At 41.1% G+C, this 19,219-nt stretch overlaps 1 protein-coding gene across 5 annotated transcripts; it reads left to right on the top strand.

The window, feature by feature from the left end:
* Window positions 1–6,958: 6,958 nt before the first annotated feature.
* On the top strand, window positions 6,959–19,097 carry MORF4L2 (mortality factor 4 like 2). 5 transcript variants are annotated; one of them, XM_005700188.3, is made up of 6 exons: window positions 8,329–8,409; window positions 9,177–9,276; window positions 9,809–9,894; window positions 10,548–10,616; window positions 16,075–16,172; window positions 17,551–19,097. In XM_005700188.3, exon 6 carries the CDS (start codon window positions 17,575–17,577, stop codon window positions 18,436–18,438), a length of 864 nt encoding a protein of 287 aa, XP_005700245.1. In that variant the 5' UTR covers window positions 8,329–8,409; window positions 9,177–9,276; window positions 9,809–9,894; window positions 10,548–10,616; window positions 16,075–16,172; window positions 17,551–17,574; the 3' UTR covers window positions 18,439–19,097. The 5 variants fall into 5 exon arrangements, with proteins under 5 accessions (XP_005700244.1, XP_005700247.1, XP_005700243.1 ...); XM_005700187.3 differs by lacking the exons at window positions 8,329–8,409; window positions 9,177–9,276 and adding an exon at window positions 6,959–7,079; XM_005700186.3 differs by lacking the exon at window positions 9,177–9,276 and having other exon boundaries at window positions 8,288–8,409.
* Window positions 19,098–19,219: the final 122 nt, after the last annotated feature.

Here is a 19,219-nt window from a genome sequence, read left to right as displayed (position 1 = left end):
AGAACAAAGGGAGTTTTTCAAAGGGAAGCAATGTAACAGATTGGCACTTTGCAAGGAACATTCTGAGTCGCAGTGTGGGGAACAAATTGCAGGGAGGAGAAGTAGGACACTACCTGAAGATGGTGGCGACTTATAAAGGGGGAAGTAGTAGGTCCTGCTGCTGCTGCTGCTGCTAAGTCGCTTCAGTCGTGTCCGACCCTGTGTGACCCCATAGACGGCAGCCCACCAGGCTAAGAGAGCATTAAAAAAATCTCACTTCACCTGGTCCTAGAGTTAAGTGACATTTCAAGTGAGACTTGAAGGCTGGGTTGGGCATGAGGTGCTGGAGGGGTTGAGGAGTTGGAGAGTCTCCGGCGCTGTAAGCTTCTGCTTTAGCCAAAGCAGTTCTCGTGATTGCTAATGCTTTGGTCTCAACCTAGAATGCCGAGTCCCAGTTCCTTCTAGTCAAATCCTGTATATCTTTCCAGGCCCTCTCAAATCCCACCTTCTCTGCTCACACCCAGATATGGCTTCTCTTGCTTCTAAACCCCTATGCCATGTTTGTCACTTGGCATTTAAAGATCCACTATTTAGTATTGTTACTTAACTTTACACTTATCTGCAAACTCCTTGTAAGCTCCTGAAACTTATGAATAGTCTTCCATGCCTTTGGCATCACCCAGGGTACCTAGCACAGTGATGAGCACATAAGGCACTCAGTGAATGAATGAATGAGGCACTAGAGCCCCTTCAGGGCTCCTTTAGTAATTCCCTATTATCTGTGAAGCTGATAAGGAAACGGTCTTCTTTCCCTACAAGATTTCTGCTACTTGCCTCCGAAGACCTAAGATTCGAGATCGACAGCTCCTTCCCACTGGTCACTGCTTCTCACTCCCCTTCCAATCCTGCCCCCTCTCCCACCACCACCACCTTCTATTGTTTCTCCTGTCTTCTGGTTGTCAGCCAGGATGAGAAAATGGCCTAGCTGTCCTCAGAGACTTACGCCAGCCTGAACTGCTCTGTGGTGCCATGAAGGGCCAGGACTTTTGTTTACAGCTGGGACCATGGCGAGGTGGTGAGCACAGCTGACAGCCCCACGCTGGAGCAAACATCAATCTTCCTCTGTCCTCTTAGCCAAGTTTCACAGACCAGCTCTATTGAAAACTGGCTGCACCCGCCTGAGTCTCACTGACATCCCACCCACCACCCTGGCCTGGGAGCAGCTGGGTGAATCTCGGCTTTGTACCTTTTAGGCACTGCCCTTGGCTCTCTTCTCTGGCCCCAGCCTCTAATCGTATTACCTCAACTTCAGGGCCTTGAAAGAACATGTACTCCCAGGCCCCCACACTCCAAACAATGTCCCACCTCTCCAACCAAATACTCTGACTCCCACCAGTGTACCAACACCCTCATTGGCTCAGTTGAAGTTGAAACACAACAGCAAAAAGAAACAAACCACCCAGTTTTCAGTGTGTACTTTTATGGAGTCTGCCAAGTTTCCAAGTTGAGCAGACAAGGTTCCAGGCCCTTGGACATTCACATGCTTGTGTGATCTTTGCCCGCAGACAGCTTTCCTGCTTGTTTTAAAACCTGCAAATCAGATAGGGCCTGGAGCCTTTACAGAATATCATTTGAAAGCTTAAGTAAGGTCCTCTTTGCACCAAATTCTGTTTCTTGGCCTTCTCCTTCCCTAGCACCTTTGCTCTCTCTAGCACTCACCTGGGGTGAGAATGAAGCCCTATCTCTCGACCCCAGGTTCCCTTTGCCTGTGTTTCTATGCCTACTGGCTAACAGTTTTGACCAGTTAGCTGAGGCCCGTTTCCTGGTTTTCACCCTCTTCCCATTTCCAAAGGTCCATGGGAGATGATTCACTCCTCTCACTTGCAGTGGCTCATCATAGCAACATGTCTTCAGGATCTGGCAGAGAGGGACTTCAGGCCAGAAGAGACTCCCTTTCTAGGAGACCTTCTCAGGATTTCTAGCAGAGAGGTCTTTTCAATCTAAAATAACCTCCTCCCCATTTTTTACATGGTGTCTTCCTATTATTGGTTGTCATCCAATTATTACCTTAGTCGTGTCTGTTTCTTTGCAACCCTGTGAACTGTAGCCCACCAGGCTCCTCTGTCCATGGGATTTCCCAGGCAAGAATACTGGAGCGGGTTGCCATTCCCTTCTCCAAGGGATCTTCCTGACCCAGGGATTGAATCAACATCTCCTGCATTGCAGGCAGATTCTTTATCACTGCACTGTTGGAAAAGCCTATTATCCAAGCCCTTGGTTAACAGAAAAGAATCCCATGTGTATTCTCCTTCCCAGGGCTGACAGCACTTTTTAATTTTTTTCTTTTTCTTTTAAACTGTTTTATTGTAGAAACCTTCCCCCAAAACACCCAAAAGTAGTCTTTAAAATGACAGCTGAAATTTTCAAAAGGTATAGCTTTTATCATTCCCACTAAAATGAGGACTGTGGGGGCAGGTTATAAGCATGAACATAGTTATATTTGAAAAAGGACTCAAAGCATCCTCTCGAGGCAATGCTTGGATCATAGGACCCAGCGTACACTGGTGGAAATCAGTCCTCATCTCTGTTAGTTGATGTGTACCACAGATGGGTTGACACAATCATTCCAAGTGAAGTGTGTGGTTCACAAAAGCACACATTTTGGTGAATCACATGCTAAACTGTTGACTCAGGAAGGGGAAACCAAGTCCATCATTGGCCCTGTCTGTCATGGGCTAGCAAACTAGACTGATCCAGACAAATTTGCCGAACTGGTTTTATGAAATCCCTATGGAACGAGGTAGGTATAAATAGATAGAAAAAACATTGTTATTAAAGAAACACCATTTTGCTTAGCCTTGAAATATTAGGGTTTTTTTTTTAACTTTTAACTTAACCAATCATTCTTCAAACAAACAAACAAACACCCAGTAAGCCCTATGTGCTTAGCTGCTCAATTGTGTCCAACCTCTTGCAACCCCATGGACTGTAGCCCGCCAGGCTCCTCTGTCCATGGGAATCCTCCAGGGAAGAACACTGGAGTTGGTTGCCATGCCCTCCTCCGAAGGATCTTCCCAACCCAGGGCTTGAACCCAGGTCTTCCACATTGCAGGTGAATTCTTTACCATCTGAGCCACCAGAACCCAGTAAGCTAGTCAGAACCAAATGAAAAAAATAGCAAATTAACCTTAGAATAGAGCAATTTCATCTACTACCCAGAAGCCATGGGAAGATACTGGTGTCCCTCTTTATATTCCAGAAGAGACTGACCACTACCTTCCAGACCTAGGAAGAGACCTAGGCTCTTCCAGACCTAGGCTAAGAAATTAGCCAAAGGGTAAGACAAGCAAGGCCAACAGATACCTTTGGGCAGGGTAGGTCCCACCCTGCACAAGGGTACCCAACTGAGAGGGAGCAAATGGAGGCTGAAATTCATTCTTCAACTGCCCTAGTGGCCTCCAACATCCCTGAGAAAGAAAAACATTTTTCTAATTGTTCCTCTAGTGTGGCTGCTTCTCTGCAATTTGTCTGCCCCCAGGTGGCGCATGTTTCTAATTAGCACAAAGGCATCATATGAGCAAATAGTAGCCTTAAAAATTAACTTAGAGATCTTAGAGCCATCAGGTGTTGTGAAGGCTGCAACCATGAATAACCTTTGTCTGGCCTTGGGCCTTGAAACTAAACATTGACTGAAGCTATCTTTCCCTTCCTGTTAACTCAGACTGTGAAGACAGTAATTGAGCTGTAAAATGAAAAGGAAGAAGAGTAACTCGCATTTGCTGAAAATCTGAAAATCTATTAAGAATCAGGAATCTGCTGAAGCTTCATCCCACTAGTAAGTGGAAGGGGCAGGAGATAATTCACCTTTGAGTGGGTACCATGACATAATAGGAAAAATCATGGGTTTTGGAGTCACAAGAGAGAACTCTGAATCTTTGCCCTGCTGTTTACTAGTTGGCAACTTGAAGTGAATATTTAACTTCTCTGGGCTTCAGTGAGGAGTCACAAAGATAATAGATGTAAAGAGCTGAGCATAGTGCTGCCTGGCACATATAAGGCATTCAGCTCCTATGTCTTTTTCTGCTACCACCCTGACTCCAAAGTTAATTCACATTATTCACACCATTGGCCTTTAGGACCTCATTCAATAGAGCATAAGGACGAGTCTGTGCTGTGCTGCTCTGCTCAGTCGTGTCTGACTCTTTGTGACCCCGGGGGCTGTAGTCTGCCAGGCTCTTCCGTCCATGGGATTTCCCAGGCCAGAATACATGGAGTGGGTTGCCATTTCCTTTGCCAAGGTATCTTCCAGACTCAGGGATCAAACCAACATCTCCTGCAATATCAGGCAGATTCTTTACCACTGAGCCACCTGGGAAGCCTCCAAGAATGGGTCTACCAGACAGAATATTGAAGTGAGAGTCAGGAGACATCGGTCCCAATGCCAGACACCTCCCTTGATGTACACTGAGTAAGTTACTCCCCTCTCCTGATCCCATCAATAAAACAAGAGAACACGTCTAGCTCTGATGCTGAAAGGCAAGAGCAGAGGAAATTACTTTTCTTGAGCACCTGCCATGTTATACACACCAAGTTAGGCCCTTTTGCATACCTTATATACATATGCTAAATCAGCACTGTCCCATAAAACTTTCTGATGTTGGGAATGTTCTGTATCTGACAATATCTAATTTGGTACTAACACTAGCCATAAGTATCTACTGAGCCCTTGAAATGTGCATAGTGCAACTGAGGAACTAAATTTTTTATTTTATTTAAATTTAACTAATTCAAATTTAAATACCCATTTATTTAGACAGTGGTTACTGTATTAGATACTGCAGCTCTAAGATAATGAAGCAGGAATATTTGTTCCCATTTACTGTATGTTGAAACTGGGGCTTAGGAAAATTTAAGAATTTGCTGAAAGTAACATAAATAGTAAATAAACCAGATTCAAAACCAAGCAGTAGAAAGTTTAGCAGCTTAGTACTGTCAAATACACCAGGAATTACCTAGGCTCCACTACTCACAAGTTATATAACCAAAGAGAGATAATTATAGTCTCTAGAATTCACTTTCATCGTCTATAAAATAGGGATAATCATCGCCTAATTTGTAGGCTTATTGTTGAGATTAATAGGTTAGAGCTATATAGAGTGTGGCTTTCAGCAACTGTGTTTCCTCACCACCCTTTTACCTCAGCCCCACACAGAAGAGGTTTAGACAGAAACTAAAAAAGATAACTGTAAGGTAGAGGGGGCATTTGGGAAAAATAAAAGCAAGAAAGGAAACACTTATGAGCTTTCATATGTTATCTTTCATAGAATGGAGTTGAGGGAAGGTATGAAATCATCAAACTACTTCCACTTATTTGGTTTGCTTCCTTGCCGTATTCTTGATACTCCAGTCAATGTTAGCCAAGGCAGGGAACAAGGTATATATAATGTATTCTGAGGCCCCAAAAGACAAGACAATGCAGCTGAACAACACAGTACTGTCAAGGGCATGGGCTCAAAGGGCAGGTAAAGTTCAATCCTGGCTCCCAAATTTTGTATGCACAAAATAATATACACCACTTCACAACAGTCTTTCATCTGTGAAACAGGACAGATAACATGCAGGGTGTCTCAATAAAAAACATATACGTTTATTATTTTGCTTTACATTCTGTAGCACCCTCTAGTGGAGTGTACAAAAATAAGCATTATATTTCTACCCTCCAAGAAGTGTGCATTGGAATCACCAGAATAGTTTGTTAAAACACAGACACCCAAACCCTAACAACTACTAGAATTTCTGATTAATTAGTTTGGAGGTGCGAATCTAAATTTCTGACAATTCCCCACCAGGTGGTGCTATTGGTGTGTCTGGAAAACACTTTGAGAACCTCTGCTCTAAATCCCACCCCTCCCCAAAGTGTGCACGTGTGTGCCCAGACACACATATGCACACACACACAAACGTATGGAATCTATAACTGAAATAAGTATAACTTGTGTTGTTTGATTTTATTAGTATGCCTCTAACAAGGATTTTGTGAAGAATTAAAGAATATCATGTGATACGACACAACATCTAAAATATAGAAAGCATGCAAAAAAACTGAGGATCACAGAACATAAATCCCAGGTTCTCAGAACTAGTAAGTGGTGGAATCGGGCTCAAAATTAGGCCTCTAATTAGGCCTCTAAACTCCAAAAACATAATAAAGTTTAACTGTACTACTGCAGAAGACAGGGTGAAAACACAAATATCCGATCATAATTTCAAAAGTGAAAGATCAGTTTTCAATTCCAGGGTCCAAGCCCAGTGAAGACAAATGTCTATACTGACCAGAAAACCACCTGTGTTTTCCCTGCAGCAGAGCAGGGGTCAGGGTGAGGTGGTAAAGGGGGGCAGGTGGCAGCATTTGAAAAGATCCTAACCCCACAGAAAGGGTTAGAATCTTCGTATCTTCATCGGCATCAGTGCTTGGGGGTCATTCATCAAAAATCCCATGGACGGAGGAGCCTGGTGGGCTGCAGTCCATGGGGTCGCGAAGAGTCAGACACGACTGAGCGACTTCACTTTCACTTTTCACTTTTATGCATTGGAGAAGGAAATGGAAACCCACTCCAGTGTTCTTGCCTGGAGAATCCCAGGGACGGGGGGAGCCTGGTGGGCTGCCGTCTATGGGATCGCACAGAGTCAGACACGACTGAAGCGACTTAGCAGCAGCAGCAGCACCCCCAAAAAAGGCAAGAAGAAAGAGATGGGAGGAGGGAATTTTTTTTTTTTAAGGAGGAAAGAAGTAAAGAAAGGAGGTAAACATTTGAATAGAGCCCTACCTGGTAGGGCTATTAATAAGTTAATTTGATTTTTCTCGAGAAATGAGAGATATATATGATCTTTATAGATTGGAAAGTTCAGCAAATCAGGAAAAAAAAAAAAAGGATGGGGGAATCCCATAATTCCAGGGACCAAACAGCCAATCCTTTGCTGGAATTTGGCGGCATCTAGTGGCAAACTCAAAAGGTATAAACCTCACACGGAGAACTTTCTGGAAAATTAGAGTGCATACTTGCGTTAAGAGCACTCTGCCTGGAAATCAGAACAAGCAGGTAAGAGAGCCTCAGCCCCCACAGAAATTCGGAGTCCCTAGTGGAGGGAAAGTCTGTCGTGTACAGATATTCTCAGCAAAATATTGTGGCAGAATTGGACGCAACTTGGGGGTGGGGGATGGACGGGGGAAGGAGCGGGGGTTGGGGGAAGACGGCTATTAGGGAACAGCAAAGCTGCTTTTTGGAACTGCTAGTAAGCGAATGGGGGATTTGGTTGTTAACCGCTGCTGGGCTACGGCTTAGAACGGGATTTTTGATTCGGAGATAGACGTGGGAAGAAAGTGTATTTTTAGGGTTTAAAATCAAATCGATAGGGGAGACCGAAGTATTTCTAGCGAAAACCCTTTATCTCAGTGATGGTCGCCATAACTTAATTGCTTAAATTTCCGTTTTATAAGAATAATTTTCAAACATAAAGTAGAAAAATGATCCGCAGAGAACGCGCGCGCGCACGCGCGCACACACGCGCACGCACCCGCCCCAGAACACACACCAGCCCCGACGCTAGGGGCGCACGCCTGCGCACACCAGCCACCTCCAGCGCCACGAGGCCTGGCGTTCGCGCACACGCCAACGCCAAGGCCACGCGGGCTCGCTTGCGCACAGGAGCCCTGACACCGCGCGCCCGCAGTACCCCCCACCCCCAACTCGCACACACATCAAAACCCCCAGTCAACCTTTATTTTTTTTTTCCTCCGGGAGTTGCGCAAGAGGTTCGGGGGCGTGGCCGCAGATTTGACCTAGCGCTTCCCCACTCGCGGGGACCTTAGCTCATTTCCGCCCATCCTGTTTCCGCAGGCCACGTAGACACTTCCTTTCCCAGTTGGGGGGGGGAACCCACAATGCCTCCCTGCAGGAAAAAAAAAAAAAAAGAAAGAAACCTCTGGGCAGGGGAACTCTGGGTCGTGAAAGTGGGCCACGTGAACACTCTGCCCTATAGACTTATGACCCAACCGCTGTCGCGCTTTTGGAGGGCGGGCTGAAAACCTAAGAGGGCGAACGTCATTGGTCAGAGCCCTCACTAAAGGAGAAAGGTAATTGGTTTCCTTCAAGCCTTAACGGTGAAGAAGCAGGTTGCTAGCACCCGCCTTTACTGCGGCGGAGTGTCATTGCTGACGTGGTGAGCTTCATCCAATCATTTGGTTATAGAACATTCTAAAACTTAGATGAGACGATTGTGATTGGCTGTAGGGCATAAGCCCGCCTCCAGGGTGACGTGTCTGCCTATGGATATCAGTTGCCAGAGAAACCTGGCTTTACTATGGCGGTTGGAGAGTCGGCAGTGATCACACGTCGTCGTCTGTCGGAAAGAACTGGATCCTCGTTTCAGGTTTCGGGGTGGGGGTGGGGAGAAAGGGTTGACGATTTCCTCTTATCGTCGCGTATACAGACAAGATTGATTAATGGCTTTACTATCGGGCAGAACTAGATTCGAATTCCTACTCGCCAACGCCCAGCTTGGGCTGGCTGTTCTTTCTGTGTCTCGGTTTCCATGTTTGTAAAATGGTGATAATAATAGTATCTGCCTCAGAGACTTGTGCCTCAGAGGCGTGTGCTGTATATTAGAGCGTATAATATACGACTGCTAGGTAATGTAATACGTATAATAACTTAATACGCACCGTGGCTCCGGAAGACGTTAGCTATTACTGTGGAGAGAAAAACCCGCGTAATAGAGTGAGAAAAAACGTAAAATTATGTAAAGTCGTTCCTTACAGTGCTTTTCCTATCACCTCCTTCCGTAAAAGAAATTCGAGATACAAAAGAGACGTATCAGTCTTTACCAATGAAATAATTTATTTGACAATTACCTCAAAATAGCGGGGATTGGAATTTTCCGTATTGAAAAGTTAAAAAAAAAAAAGCGGGGGTGGGGAGAAACGGAGAATGAGGAATGAGAGCTAGCTGGAGATGAACCACATGCGATGAGTAGGCCTTGTTTGAATCCTGATTCGGGGAAATCAACTATAAAAAAATACTTAAAGGTGCATCAGGAAATTTTAAAGACGGATTCGACATTTGATTTTTTTAAGGAATTAATGACGATGTTTTAGACGTTGTAATGATACTGTGGTTATGTTTTCAAATTGCCTGTAGCTTACAGAAATATACGAAAATACGAATTAAACAATAAAAGCATTCAGACTGGCTTCAAAATACCTTGATGTCTAGGATTTGCTTCAGAATTAGCTCAGCGGTAAGGGGAAGTGGCGAGGGGCATAGATAAAACAAAATTGACACTAAATTAATCGTTTAAGCTGAGTGATGAGCTTATGGGATTCCTTGTATTGTTCTAGCTTCGTTGGTATATGTTTGAATTTTTCCATAATAAAATACAGAAAGTCAGCTATTCAGTGCTCTTGAGAAAAACAAGAGGGGGGGGGCGGCGAGCAGTGGGTGGGGTTACAGATAAAACAAGATGGCCTTCAGTTGGTAATTGTTGAAGCTGGATGATAGATTCGCAAAGGTTTATATTATTCCCCTACATTTTTATCCATTTGAAATTATCCTTAATAAAACTTAGAAAAAAGCAAAAACAAATTATCGGAAATCATGATAAATGTACAATAAGGTAAATTTAAAAATGTAGCCACAAGAAAGGGGGAAAAACCTTGTACGTTTTTTATCAGCTTTGGTGTCCTTTGTGTATGTTAAAATGCATTGGTGGAAAACAAAACGTTCATCTCATATCTTTATGTCCTTTGCTGTCCCCTTGTTTGACCTTCTAGACTACCATCAGAAAAACTAAGTTTGCTGTGTAGTGAGGATCAGGTCTGATCCTGATTGCAGAACATCCCTCATTACAGAATCTTGGGTAAGTGCCTCCCTTCTCCTGGCCTCAGTTCTCAAACAAGATAATTCCACATAACCTTGATAACTATCTAGGAATATTTTGAGGATTAATAAGGGCCTGTCGAGGAAAGCACTCTACATTCTAAGAATGGAAGGATGGAGCTAAGTCCATCTGTGCTTTCAGTATAGAAAGTGCCTAAAAATCAGTGGGCCCTGTAATCTTACATTCCTTGGTAAAGGATACTCTCTAATACTGCCTATAGTTAGAGCCGTGCATCTATATATATATTTTTTAAAGTTTGTGGCATTCCCTATGCAGCATAATTGAGTGGTCAAGAGCAAATACTGACTTCCTGAATTTAAATCCTGGTTCTGCCACTCACTGTAGGATCCTGGGCAGAATACTTATTCACTTTGTCTCTAAAGTTCCTCATCTGTAAAATAAAGATAATGGTTTCTACTTCATTGGATTATTAAGGAAATTACATGTAAATTGTTTGGCACATATAAGTAGTTGATTTAATTAATCATTGTGACTATTAGTCCTTCTGGTACATCCTGTTTTACACACTTGTGCATATGCACACATGCACACACGTGCTAATAAAAGCAATAGATACCTTTTTGGAGTTGTTAATAATAATAATACTGTTGATTTCTCTCCTGATTTTCCAGAAGCAGCGGTTACTACTAGAACTGAATTCTGAAATTATAACTTCTGACTTATCCTAACACTCTAGAAAGGTATTGAGTATGTTGATCATATTTATTTATAAGGAAATTTCTAGAAACTGTAATTTTTAACTAGCAAATCAAAACCATATTCAGTCTGCTAACAGGTTTTATATTATTCCTCTTTTGTCTCAGACTCAAAAAATAAAATGTTAAACATTAATGTTCCAAGATCCAGAATTGATATAAATGTAACTGACACGGTGTATATGCATTTAAAGATTTATTCCAACAAACCACTGGATTTGTTCACATTCATTTCTGACACAGTCATACACAAAAGTGTCAGTAAATGGAGTCTGTATTCCTGAATAGCCCATCATTTGGGTGAGGAGATGAAAGAAGGTTTTTCAGTCTCTTGACAGCTTTATTTTCCCATGGAGTCACTATATTTTCCTTGCTACTTCCCCCCCCCCCCCCTTCTGAAAGCTAAGTTGCAGAGGAGGGCACACTGCCCTGGTGGGAAAGATGCAACAGATTGGAAAGGGGAGGGCACAGAACCTCTTCATGGGAGGCTATTTGGAGAATGATTAAAGGTGAAAGAGAGGTGGACTGTTAGGCCAGTAGCAGCCCAGAGAAGGCAAGGGTCAAGGTAACCTGAAGGAGCCTCGAGGGGGAAAAGGACCTTGACCTGGGCCTCTGAGGATGGACAGAATCCATAAGGGGAGAAGGAAACCAGTTCAAATGTTATGCATACAAAGTATATGATATACAGTGCTTAAGTCCAGCTGTATGTTAGAACCATGAATAAGAATAGATCCGAAAATTAATAATGATTTTAAATATGCATATTTTAGTGTAAATCTTTAGTCACTTAATTGATATGTGAATCAGTCTCATAATTTACAAAGCTAAAATGTTACAGAGTAGGCCCAGGTTTCCTTTCCTCACGCCCCCATTTCTCTTACTCTCCTCAGAGTTAACCACTATATTATCAGTTCTATTTCCTTCTAGATCTCTAAATTATGCACCTGTTTAAAATGTAGGATATATATATATATAAAATATTCTTTGGTGTTTTCTTTTACATAAATATGCTATCATAGATACTGTTTGACAACTTGCCTTGGATGTCTTCATGTCCATTACAGAGATGTTTGATTCCATTCACAGTGGCATTCCTTTAACTAGTATGATAGTCCATATAAAGAGTAAGCCATGTTTTGTTTTGCCAAATCACTATTGATAGTCCTCCAGGTTGACCCCCAGTGGTTTTCTGTTTAATTTATACTTCACCAAACATCCTTGGAACCCCTTTATAAGTGTTAATTCCAGGGCAATATTTATGTCTTTAAATTATGATGATTAAACCAGTGTTGATACTGGTGGGAGAGGAGCCATCATTATGACAGACTGGATAACCTAGAAACAGTGATACCTTTAAAAATGGAATAATCAAAAATCATTAGAAACTAAGTACCTTTAAAGATCCATATAATTTAGAATGTTATAAAACAATTCAAATCAGTGGGGAAAGGATAGGCTCTATTAATTAGAAAAAAATTAGGCATAATATTTGGAAGAAACTAAAATACTGAGAGAGAATACAGGAAGTCATTTAGAATATTGATTTGGGAGCATTTTCCCCAGGCATGACATGCCAAAGTTCACAAAGGGAAAAGTTGACACATTTGTGTTTTTATACACACAGTGACCCACTTAGAAGAATAATGACAGTTTGGAAAAAATATTTCTAAAATAAAAGACAAAACAACATAGTAGAAACGGGGACAAAATATATAAGAGATGGATACGTACAAATATCTGAACATATGCTCAGTATCACACAAATTCAAATAAAAATATCTTCCTACATATTAGATTCCCCCCCTTTTTTTTGCCAAAAAGATGTTTATCCAGTGTTGCTGAAGTTGTGGGTGAATAAGCTTAACATTTTTGCTGGGAGTACAAATTAAAACATTTCTTCACAAATTAAATTTACCTCTTAAGTCATCAAAGTTGTAAATAAGCAAACCCTTTGAGCAGTTGAGAATGCCCTTCTGAATACTTACTTAATTCGCTAATATATCTATACACTGATATCTGTTAACAACATTTCTGTAATAATGAAGTGTTGGAAACAGCCTAAATGTTCGTTTATATGGGACTGGTTAAATTATACTACGTGGAGATTGTAGAATGATGTGGATGTTAAAAAGAATGAGCTAAGTATGTGGCCATAGATGCCTGTGATAAAGTGAGAAAACGTGAGGGGCAATATGTGTCTCACCTTTGTCAAGACAGTGTAAATCCATGATACATAATCACAATAAGAGCATTACAGACACATTTAGTTTTAAAAGTAGGTTTCTGTGTGAATGTGTACATAAAAAGATTTGAAGACATATTCTGAGATCAGGGAGGGAGGGAAGGTGGTAAGAGGATGCCCATATCTATATATTTTGGTGTTTATAATTATGTAATAGTTTTATGATTATGTAAAGGAACTATTACTCAAATGCTACCACAAAATTAATTACTTGGGAATATAGATTTTCAGTTCACAACATAAATAGTTTTTGGGTGGGTTGAGGAATTAATATATTTTAAAGATCCATTAAAATGTCATCAATTTTTAAGCTTAATGGAAAAACCACATATTTCATCATATGCATCTTTAAAAATCTCATCAGACACTATAAACTGGGAGAAATATTTGCCCAGATATGACAATTGATAAGCAACTATAAAAAACACTTAAGAAGCAACTCAAAATGAATAGAGGACATGTAAAATATACCTAGCCAGGGAACACATTTTTTTAAAATACCAAGACAGCTAATAAAAGAAATAACAAGCACCTATTTTCCTTATCAGGTTACAGTGCACACCAGAGTTGTGAGTTTGAAAATTGGTACAAATTGTGAGAGAAGTAATTTGGCAGCATATTTTAAGCTACTAAATCCACATCTGGGGGCAAAAAAAAATCTTTTAATTACAGGATAAATTGAGGAGGGGAATCACTTTCCAGAAAGAGAGGGTGGTTAGAAAGTATGCCCATTTGGTTTCATCTCATACAGCTCTCAAGATGTATGCATATTCCAACCTTATTAACATGGGGAAATGATCCGTCAAAATAGTAAGGTTTTAAATATCTAAGATTTGATACCAAACCTTCAAGGATTTACACAGAAATGGAAGATAGAAAACTAACACAAACATACGAACATGTTTTCTCTGGCATACCCTAGAACTGACGTAGGGAACAAGTGGGAAAATATTTGATGACCGTCATTCTTAATTTGTGCTTCCGTTTTCCCCATGTGCTGAATCACCTCACTGATTCACTAATGTATACCCAGAAGGGACCTAAGTGCTGCTGCAGAAAGTGAGAGATACATATTACACAAAGCTTATGACAAGTGGAGATTAGTGGTGTAGTTCCATAAGCAGAACAGGTGAAACATTTAAGTAAATACTAAGTTGTGAAGTACTGACAGCTCATATGGTATCAGAGATGGGGCTAGAGAAGTTAGGAAATCTAATGGGACTTTTCCTGGTAGATGAGGTAGCTGAAGGGAGGAAGCATGATGCAAATAACAGGTACACCAAGCCAGTAAACAAACTCAAACTGGCACATTCAGTTTAAAACAGCTCAAAGCAAAGTGTAGTGCTAATGTTTTTAATGAGGAATATCCACAGCATGTATGTCACCAAGTGATGGAGTGATGTAAACTTCTAGCAAGGGAGGTGCAAAGTGCAGTGACCCTAATAATAAGTTTGTATTACAAGTAGGAGACAGACATCAAAAGGATGGTTTTTCCTCCCTTTGATATCTGGCTTCTGACTCCAGGTAGTAATAGTTGGTTGATCTGTGGGATACTCAGATGAAAATAAAGGTACTGAGACCATTCTAAGAAAGGCTGCTTCCTTGGCTTTATTCAGTCTGAGCACAAACCTGGGTATTTTCCTGTCCAGTGTCAGACATTTCATTCAACTCTGGACTTGATATGAATAATAGAATTTGTAAAGAATGATGAAATACACCCACTTAATGAAAACCATGTAGAAATCCTTATGGTTTTCTTTGCATAAATAAGTGTAATCGATGCCATAATATACAGGAGGTTCAGCGGTCATTCTTAGGTTCCTCGGTAAGGAACTGCTGATGACCAGTGTGACATCCAGAAGACTTCTCTGCAGCCTTGCTCCACTTCTGTGTGTGTTGCAGTCTGCTTGGCACTGGGCCATCTTGCTTTTAGTAGTTGGTGTTTTAACTGTCCCCTTGTTTGTGGAAGCTCTGCCCATTATTCCTCAGGTAGGTTTTCTGGATATCACCTCTATTACTTAACTCTGATATCCTCACATACTGTGTCCCCTCTGTCCCAGTTACAGTAAAATTTTTGTAAGAAACATTTTGTAAGCCTAGTAGCTTACGATGTAATACCATGAAACACTAACCACATCTGATCCTTAACAGGATGTGTCTATATATCCCTCTCAGCCAGAAGGTTCTGATTCCTACAGGGTCAGTGTCTGTAGTCACAAATTTTGATGCTGAAGAGCACCTTTGCTCGGATTTCCGCTGAGAGCTTTGTGTTCTGTCAGAGGAAATCATATGCTTAGTGATAGCACCCAGGCCTCTTGCCAATAACTGACTTCCCTGATGCAGGGCTCTAGTTTTCTAGTATTACTTACCTCATTTCCCCTTCAGGGATTCCCTGACACCTGCTCACATAATCTCAGGGGGCCTAGCAGTTGGCAAAAGGGCTTTTTCTATGGGTTAAAATTGTGGTTACCAGAGAAACCTGGTTTCAGGCTTGTCCACCATCACATCTCATTCTTTCCCAGAGGGAACCCTGGTTTTAATAGTCTGATATTTATTCATCTAGATATTTTCTGATGTATACACGTCAGTTTAAAACACAGAAGTTGGACCTCGCTGTTCATAAGAACTATCTAAAACATGCTTATTTCTCCACTTGGGCTATCTCTGGGATCCTGTTGTAAACATTATACATTATGCAACTTGCCTGTTTACCTAATAGTGTATAATTGACTATCATCCCACATCACTACATGAATCTGCTTAATTCATTTGAATGTTCTTCCGTGGTGTGCATACATCATAGTTTCTATTGTCATTTCCCTATTGAAGAATAGATATTTCCAGTTCTTCAGTATTACAAACACCACTGCAATGAACATCCTTGTATCCTTATTCACATATGCAGATACTCCTGCAAGGTACTGTGTTGGCTGTTCAGCCACATTGTATTTATGAAATTCTTACCTAGGGGTAATTTGCCACATTCCATAGATGAAAGAGGCCAAGAAAGCTTAACAGATCTTGCCCAGAGCCTCACAACCCATAAATGACAGCCTAACTGAAGTAGAAGTATGTCTAACAGCAGAACCATGTGTTTTCTCTGATATCACAATTGTAAACCACATGTTTTAAAGTTAGGTTATTTTTTCTTTTTCCTGGATTTCACAAAAGGTCATTGTGATGCCTGCTTCCCCTTTCTAGGTTGTGTCTCACCTCATCTCCACGACCATCCCAGAAGATCTGTAAGATTCCATCTGGGAAAACACTAGGAGTTCTTGGCAGGGAAAGAAGAGGATTGCGTAAGTCAAAGGACTTGTTTAATCTGTCATTCCATAAGAATCACAGAAAACTTGTTTTCATCTTTATCTCACTAACCCTATGCTGCATTTTACAGTGTAAATCATCTTTTTCCTTCTTGAAATTCTCAACTTCTTTGGATTCCAAAATGACATTGTCCTAATTCTCGTATGGCTGCTTGGACCATTTTTGCTTGTGTTTTTTTTTTTTTTTTTTTTTGGTAGTCTTTCTCTCTGCTCATCCCTTAAGTATAATTCTTTCTTAGGTTTGACCAGAATTCTAGACTTGTTCAGTTCTTCCTCTATCCTCCATGAACTATTTCTATTCCTATCTATATGATGATTACACTCAGGTCTCCATTTCTGCTTCTGACCTCTCACCTAAGCATTAAAGTCACATGTTTAACTGCATACCTCACAATTAATAGGTCTATACCAAACTTTCCTTTCCAGTCTCTTTCCTCCTCTTCTAGATACAGTCTTATTTGGTGATAAGACTATCACCTAATCACCCATTCTCAAAACCCTGGCAGTCATCATGGACTTTATCCCTCACCAATTTATCACCGCCAACAAGCTATTGCTGAAAGTAGCATTAGGTACCATTTCTTGTTTGCTCTAAAAATATCCTGTGTTTATATAACTATCACTATACTAACCTTGTTGTTTCGTAATTGTCACTTTAGATACTCGAATCCCTAATACCTGGCATAATACCTGTTCCAAAGTACATAAGCAGTAATATATGAAGACTAACTTGAATGAATGAATTAACTTGTTTCCTATTTTATTACTAATTCCAAACCATTAAAAATTGGTGCTTTTACTAATTCATTAATTACCCAGACCTGAAATTGTAGGGCCACCTGTGACTCCTCTCTCTCCTTCATTTACCAAGTTCTCTGTTCACTTTCTCTTGACTCTGTCATCAGCCTAGTTCAGGCCTACCTGGACTTACACAAAAACCTTTGCTGGTACGCATTTTGCTTCCAGGCAGCTAAATTAATCTTTCTTGTTTCTTTTGTCTTGTCATTTTTCCTGTTCAGAAATCCTGAATTTCACCTCCACTGCCTTTTGTAGTTTAATTCATTCTTTCTCTGAAATTATATTCTTGTCTTTTGAGTAACATCAAAAAACTAATTTATGGGCAGGTCTGATGAGTGACTGGGTAGGCTGAGAGTAGTGGGTGAGGGGTAGTGAGGATCAAAGAGTGAGCAGAGGTAGTAAGTCACTAACAATTAATTGGTTGGCCCTGAAATAGGATCTGAAATCCAGATTTCAAGAGAGTAGTGTGTGTTGTGCTTTAATAGGCCTTTAGGAAGCACACTGTGTTCAAGGTCTCCATAGAAAACAACCAAATAAAATGTTTTATATATTACAGTGGTTGGAATAAAAACAGGGTTGAATGAGTTCCAGAAAGCAGGGTTCTCAAACCCGTGGACACCAATCTGCCGAAGAAGACAATTTCAAAAAACCAACTAGAAGCAATATGCAAAGAAGTAAAATGAGAGGGTCCTCTGGAAAGAAGACAGCTGGTCCCCAGCAGAAGAATCTGGAAGCAGCACTCCCAGGCAGATGGGGGGGTCGCTCTGCTGAGAACCCCCCATCAGGGTCGGTGAGGAAGACCAGAAGGAACAAACAGAAGACCCCTGGGAATGGAGATGGTGGCAGCACCAGCGAAGCACCCCAGCCACCTCGGAAGAAAAGGGCCCGGGCAGACCCCACAGTTGAAAGTGAGGATGCTTTTAAGAATAGAATGGAAGTTAAGGTGAAGATTCCTGAAGAATTAAAACCATGGCTTGTTGAGGACTGGGACTTAGTCACCAGGCAGAAGCAACTTTTCCAACTCCCAGCCAAGAAAAACGTGGATACTATTTTGGAAGAATACGCCAACTGCAAAAGATCACAAGGCAATGTTGACAACAAGGAGTATGCAGTTAATGAGGTGGTGGGAGGGATAAAAGAGTATTTCAATGTGATGTTGGGCACCCAGCTGCTCTACAAATTTGAGAGGCCCCAGTATGCCGAAATTCTCTTGGCTCACCCTGATGCACCAATGTCCCAGGTTTATGGGGCACCACACCTCCTGAGATTATTTGTAAGAATTGGGGCAATGTTGGCATACACGCCCCTTGATGAGAAGAGCCTTGCATTATTGTTGGGCTATTTGCATGATTTCCTGAAATACCTGGCAAAAAATGCTGCGTCTCTGTTCACTGCCAGCGATTATAAAGTGGCTTCTGCTGAGTACCACCGCAAAGCCCTGTGAGGGTCTACTGACCACTCGCTGTTACGTCTGGTATCTGTAAACGCTCTTTTTGTTCTTAGTCTTTTTTCTTGTATAATTGATACTCTTTAAAATCGTTAATGTATAACAGGGCTTATGTTTCAGTTTTCTGTTTTCTCCTAAACAGAAAATAAAAGGAGTGTAAGCTCCTTTTCTCATTTCAAAGTTGCTACCAGTGTATGCAGTAATTAGACAAAGAAGAAACATTCAGTAGAACATTTTATTGCCTAGTTGACAACATTGCTTGAATGCTGGTGGTTCTATCCCTTTGACACTACACAATTTTCTAATATGTGTTAATGCTACGTGAAAAATGCCCTGATTCCTAGTGCCAAAGGTTCAACTTAATGTATATACCCGAAAACCCATGCAATTGTGCTTTTTTTTTTTATGGTGCTTGAAGTAAAACAGCCCATCCTCTGCAAGTCCATCTATGTTGTTCCTTAGGCATTCATTCTATCTTTGCTCAAGTTGTTGAAGGATGGTGGTTTGTTTCATGGTTTTTGTATTTGAGTCTAATGCACGTTCTAACATGATAGAGGCAATGCATTATTGTGTAGCCATGGTTTTCCGGAGAAGTTGATATTTTAGGAATCGTATTTCAGATCTTAAATAAAATTTGTTTCTAAATTTCAAAGCAAGCAATTTGCAGTGTGTCTTTAATGTTACTGAGCCTGAGAAATCAGCAGGCTCAGCAAAGATCTAGGTGGTACTAAAGGAGAGAGTTCTGACTCCTTTTATTGTTGGGTGTAGCAGCTGGGAT

This window comes from Capra hircus, assembly GCF_001704415.2.
Source record: "Capra hircus breed San Clemente chromosome X unlocalized genomic scaffold, ASM170441v1, whole genome shotgun sequence".
Classification (NCBI taxonomy): Eukaryota; Metazoa; Chordata; class Mammalia; order Artiodactyla; family Bovidae; genus Capra; species Capra hircus.
Note: the sequence above shows the minus strand (reverse complement) of the source record. Positions and strands in the feature narration are given on the sequence as shown.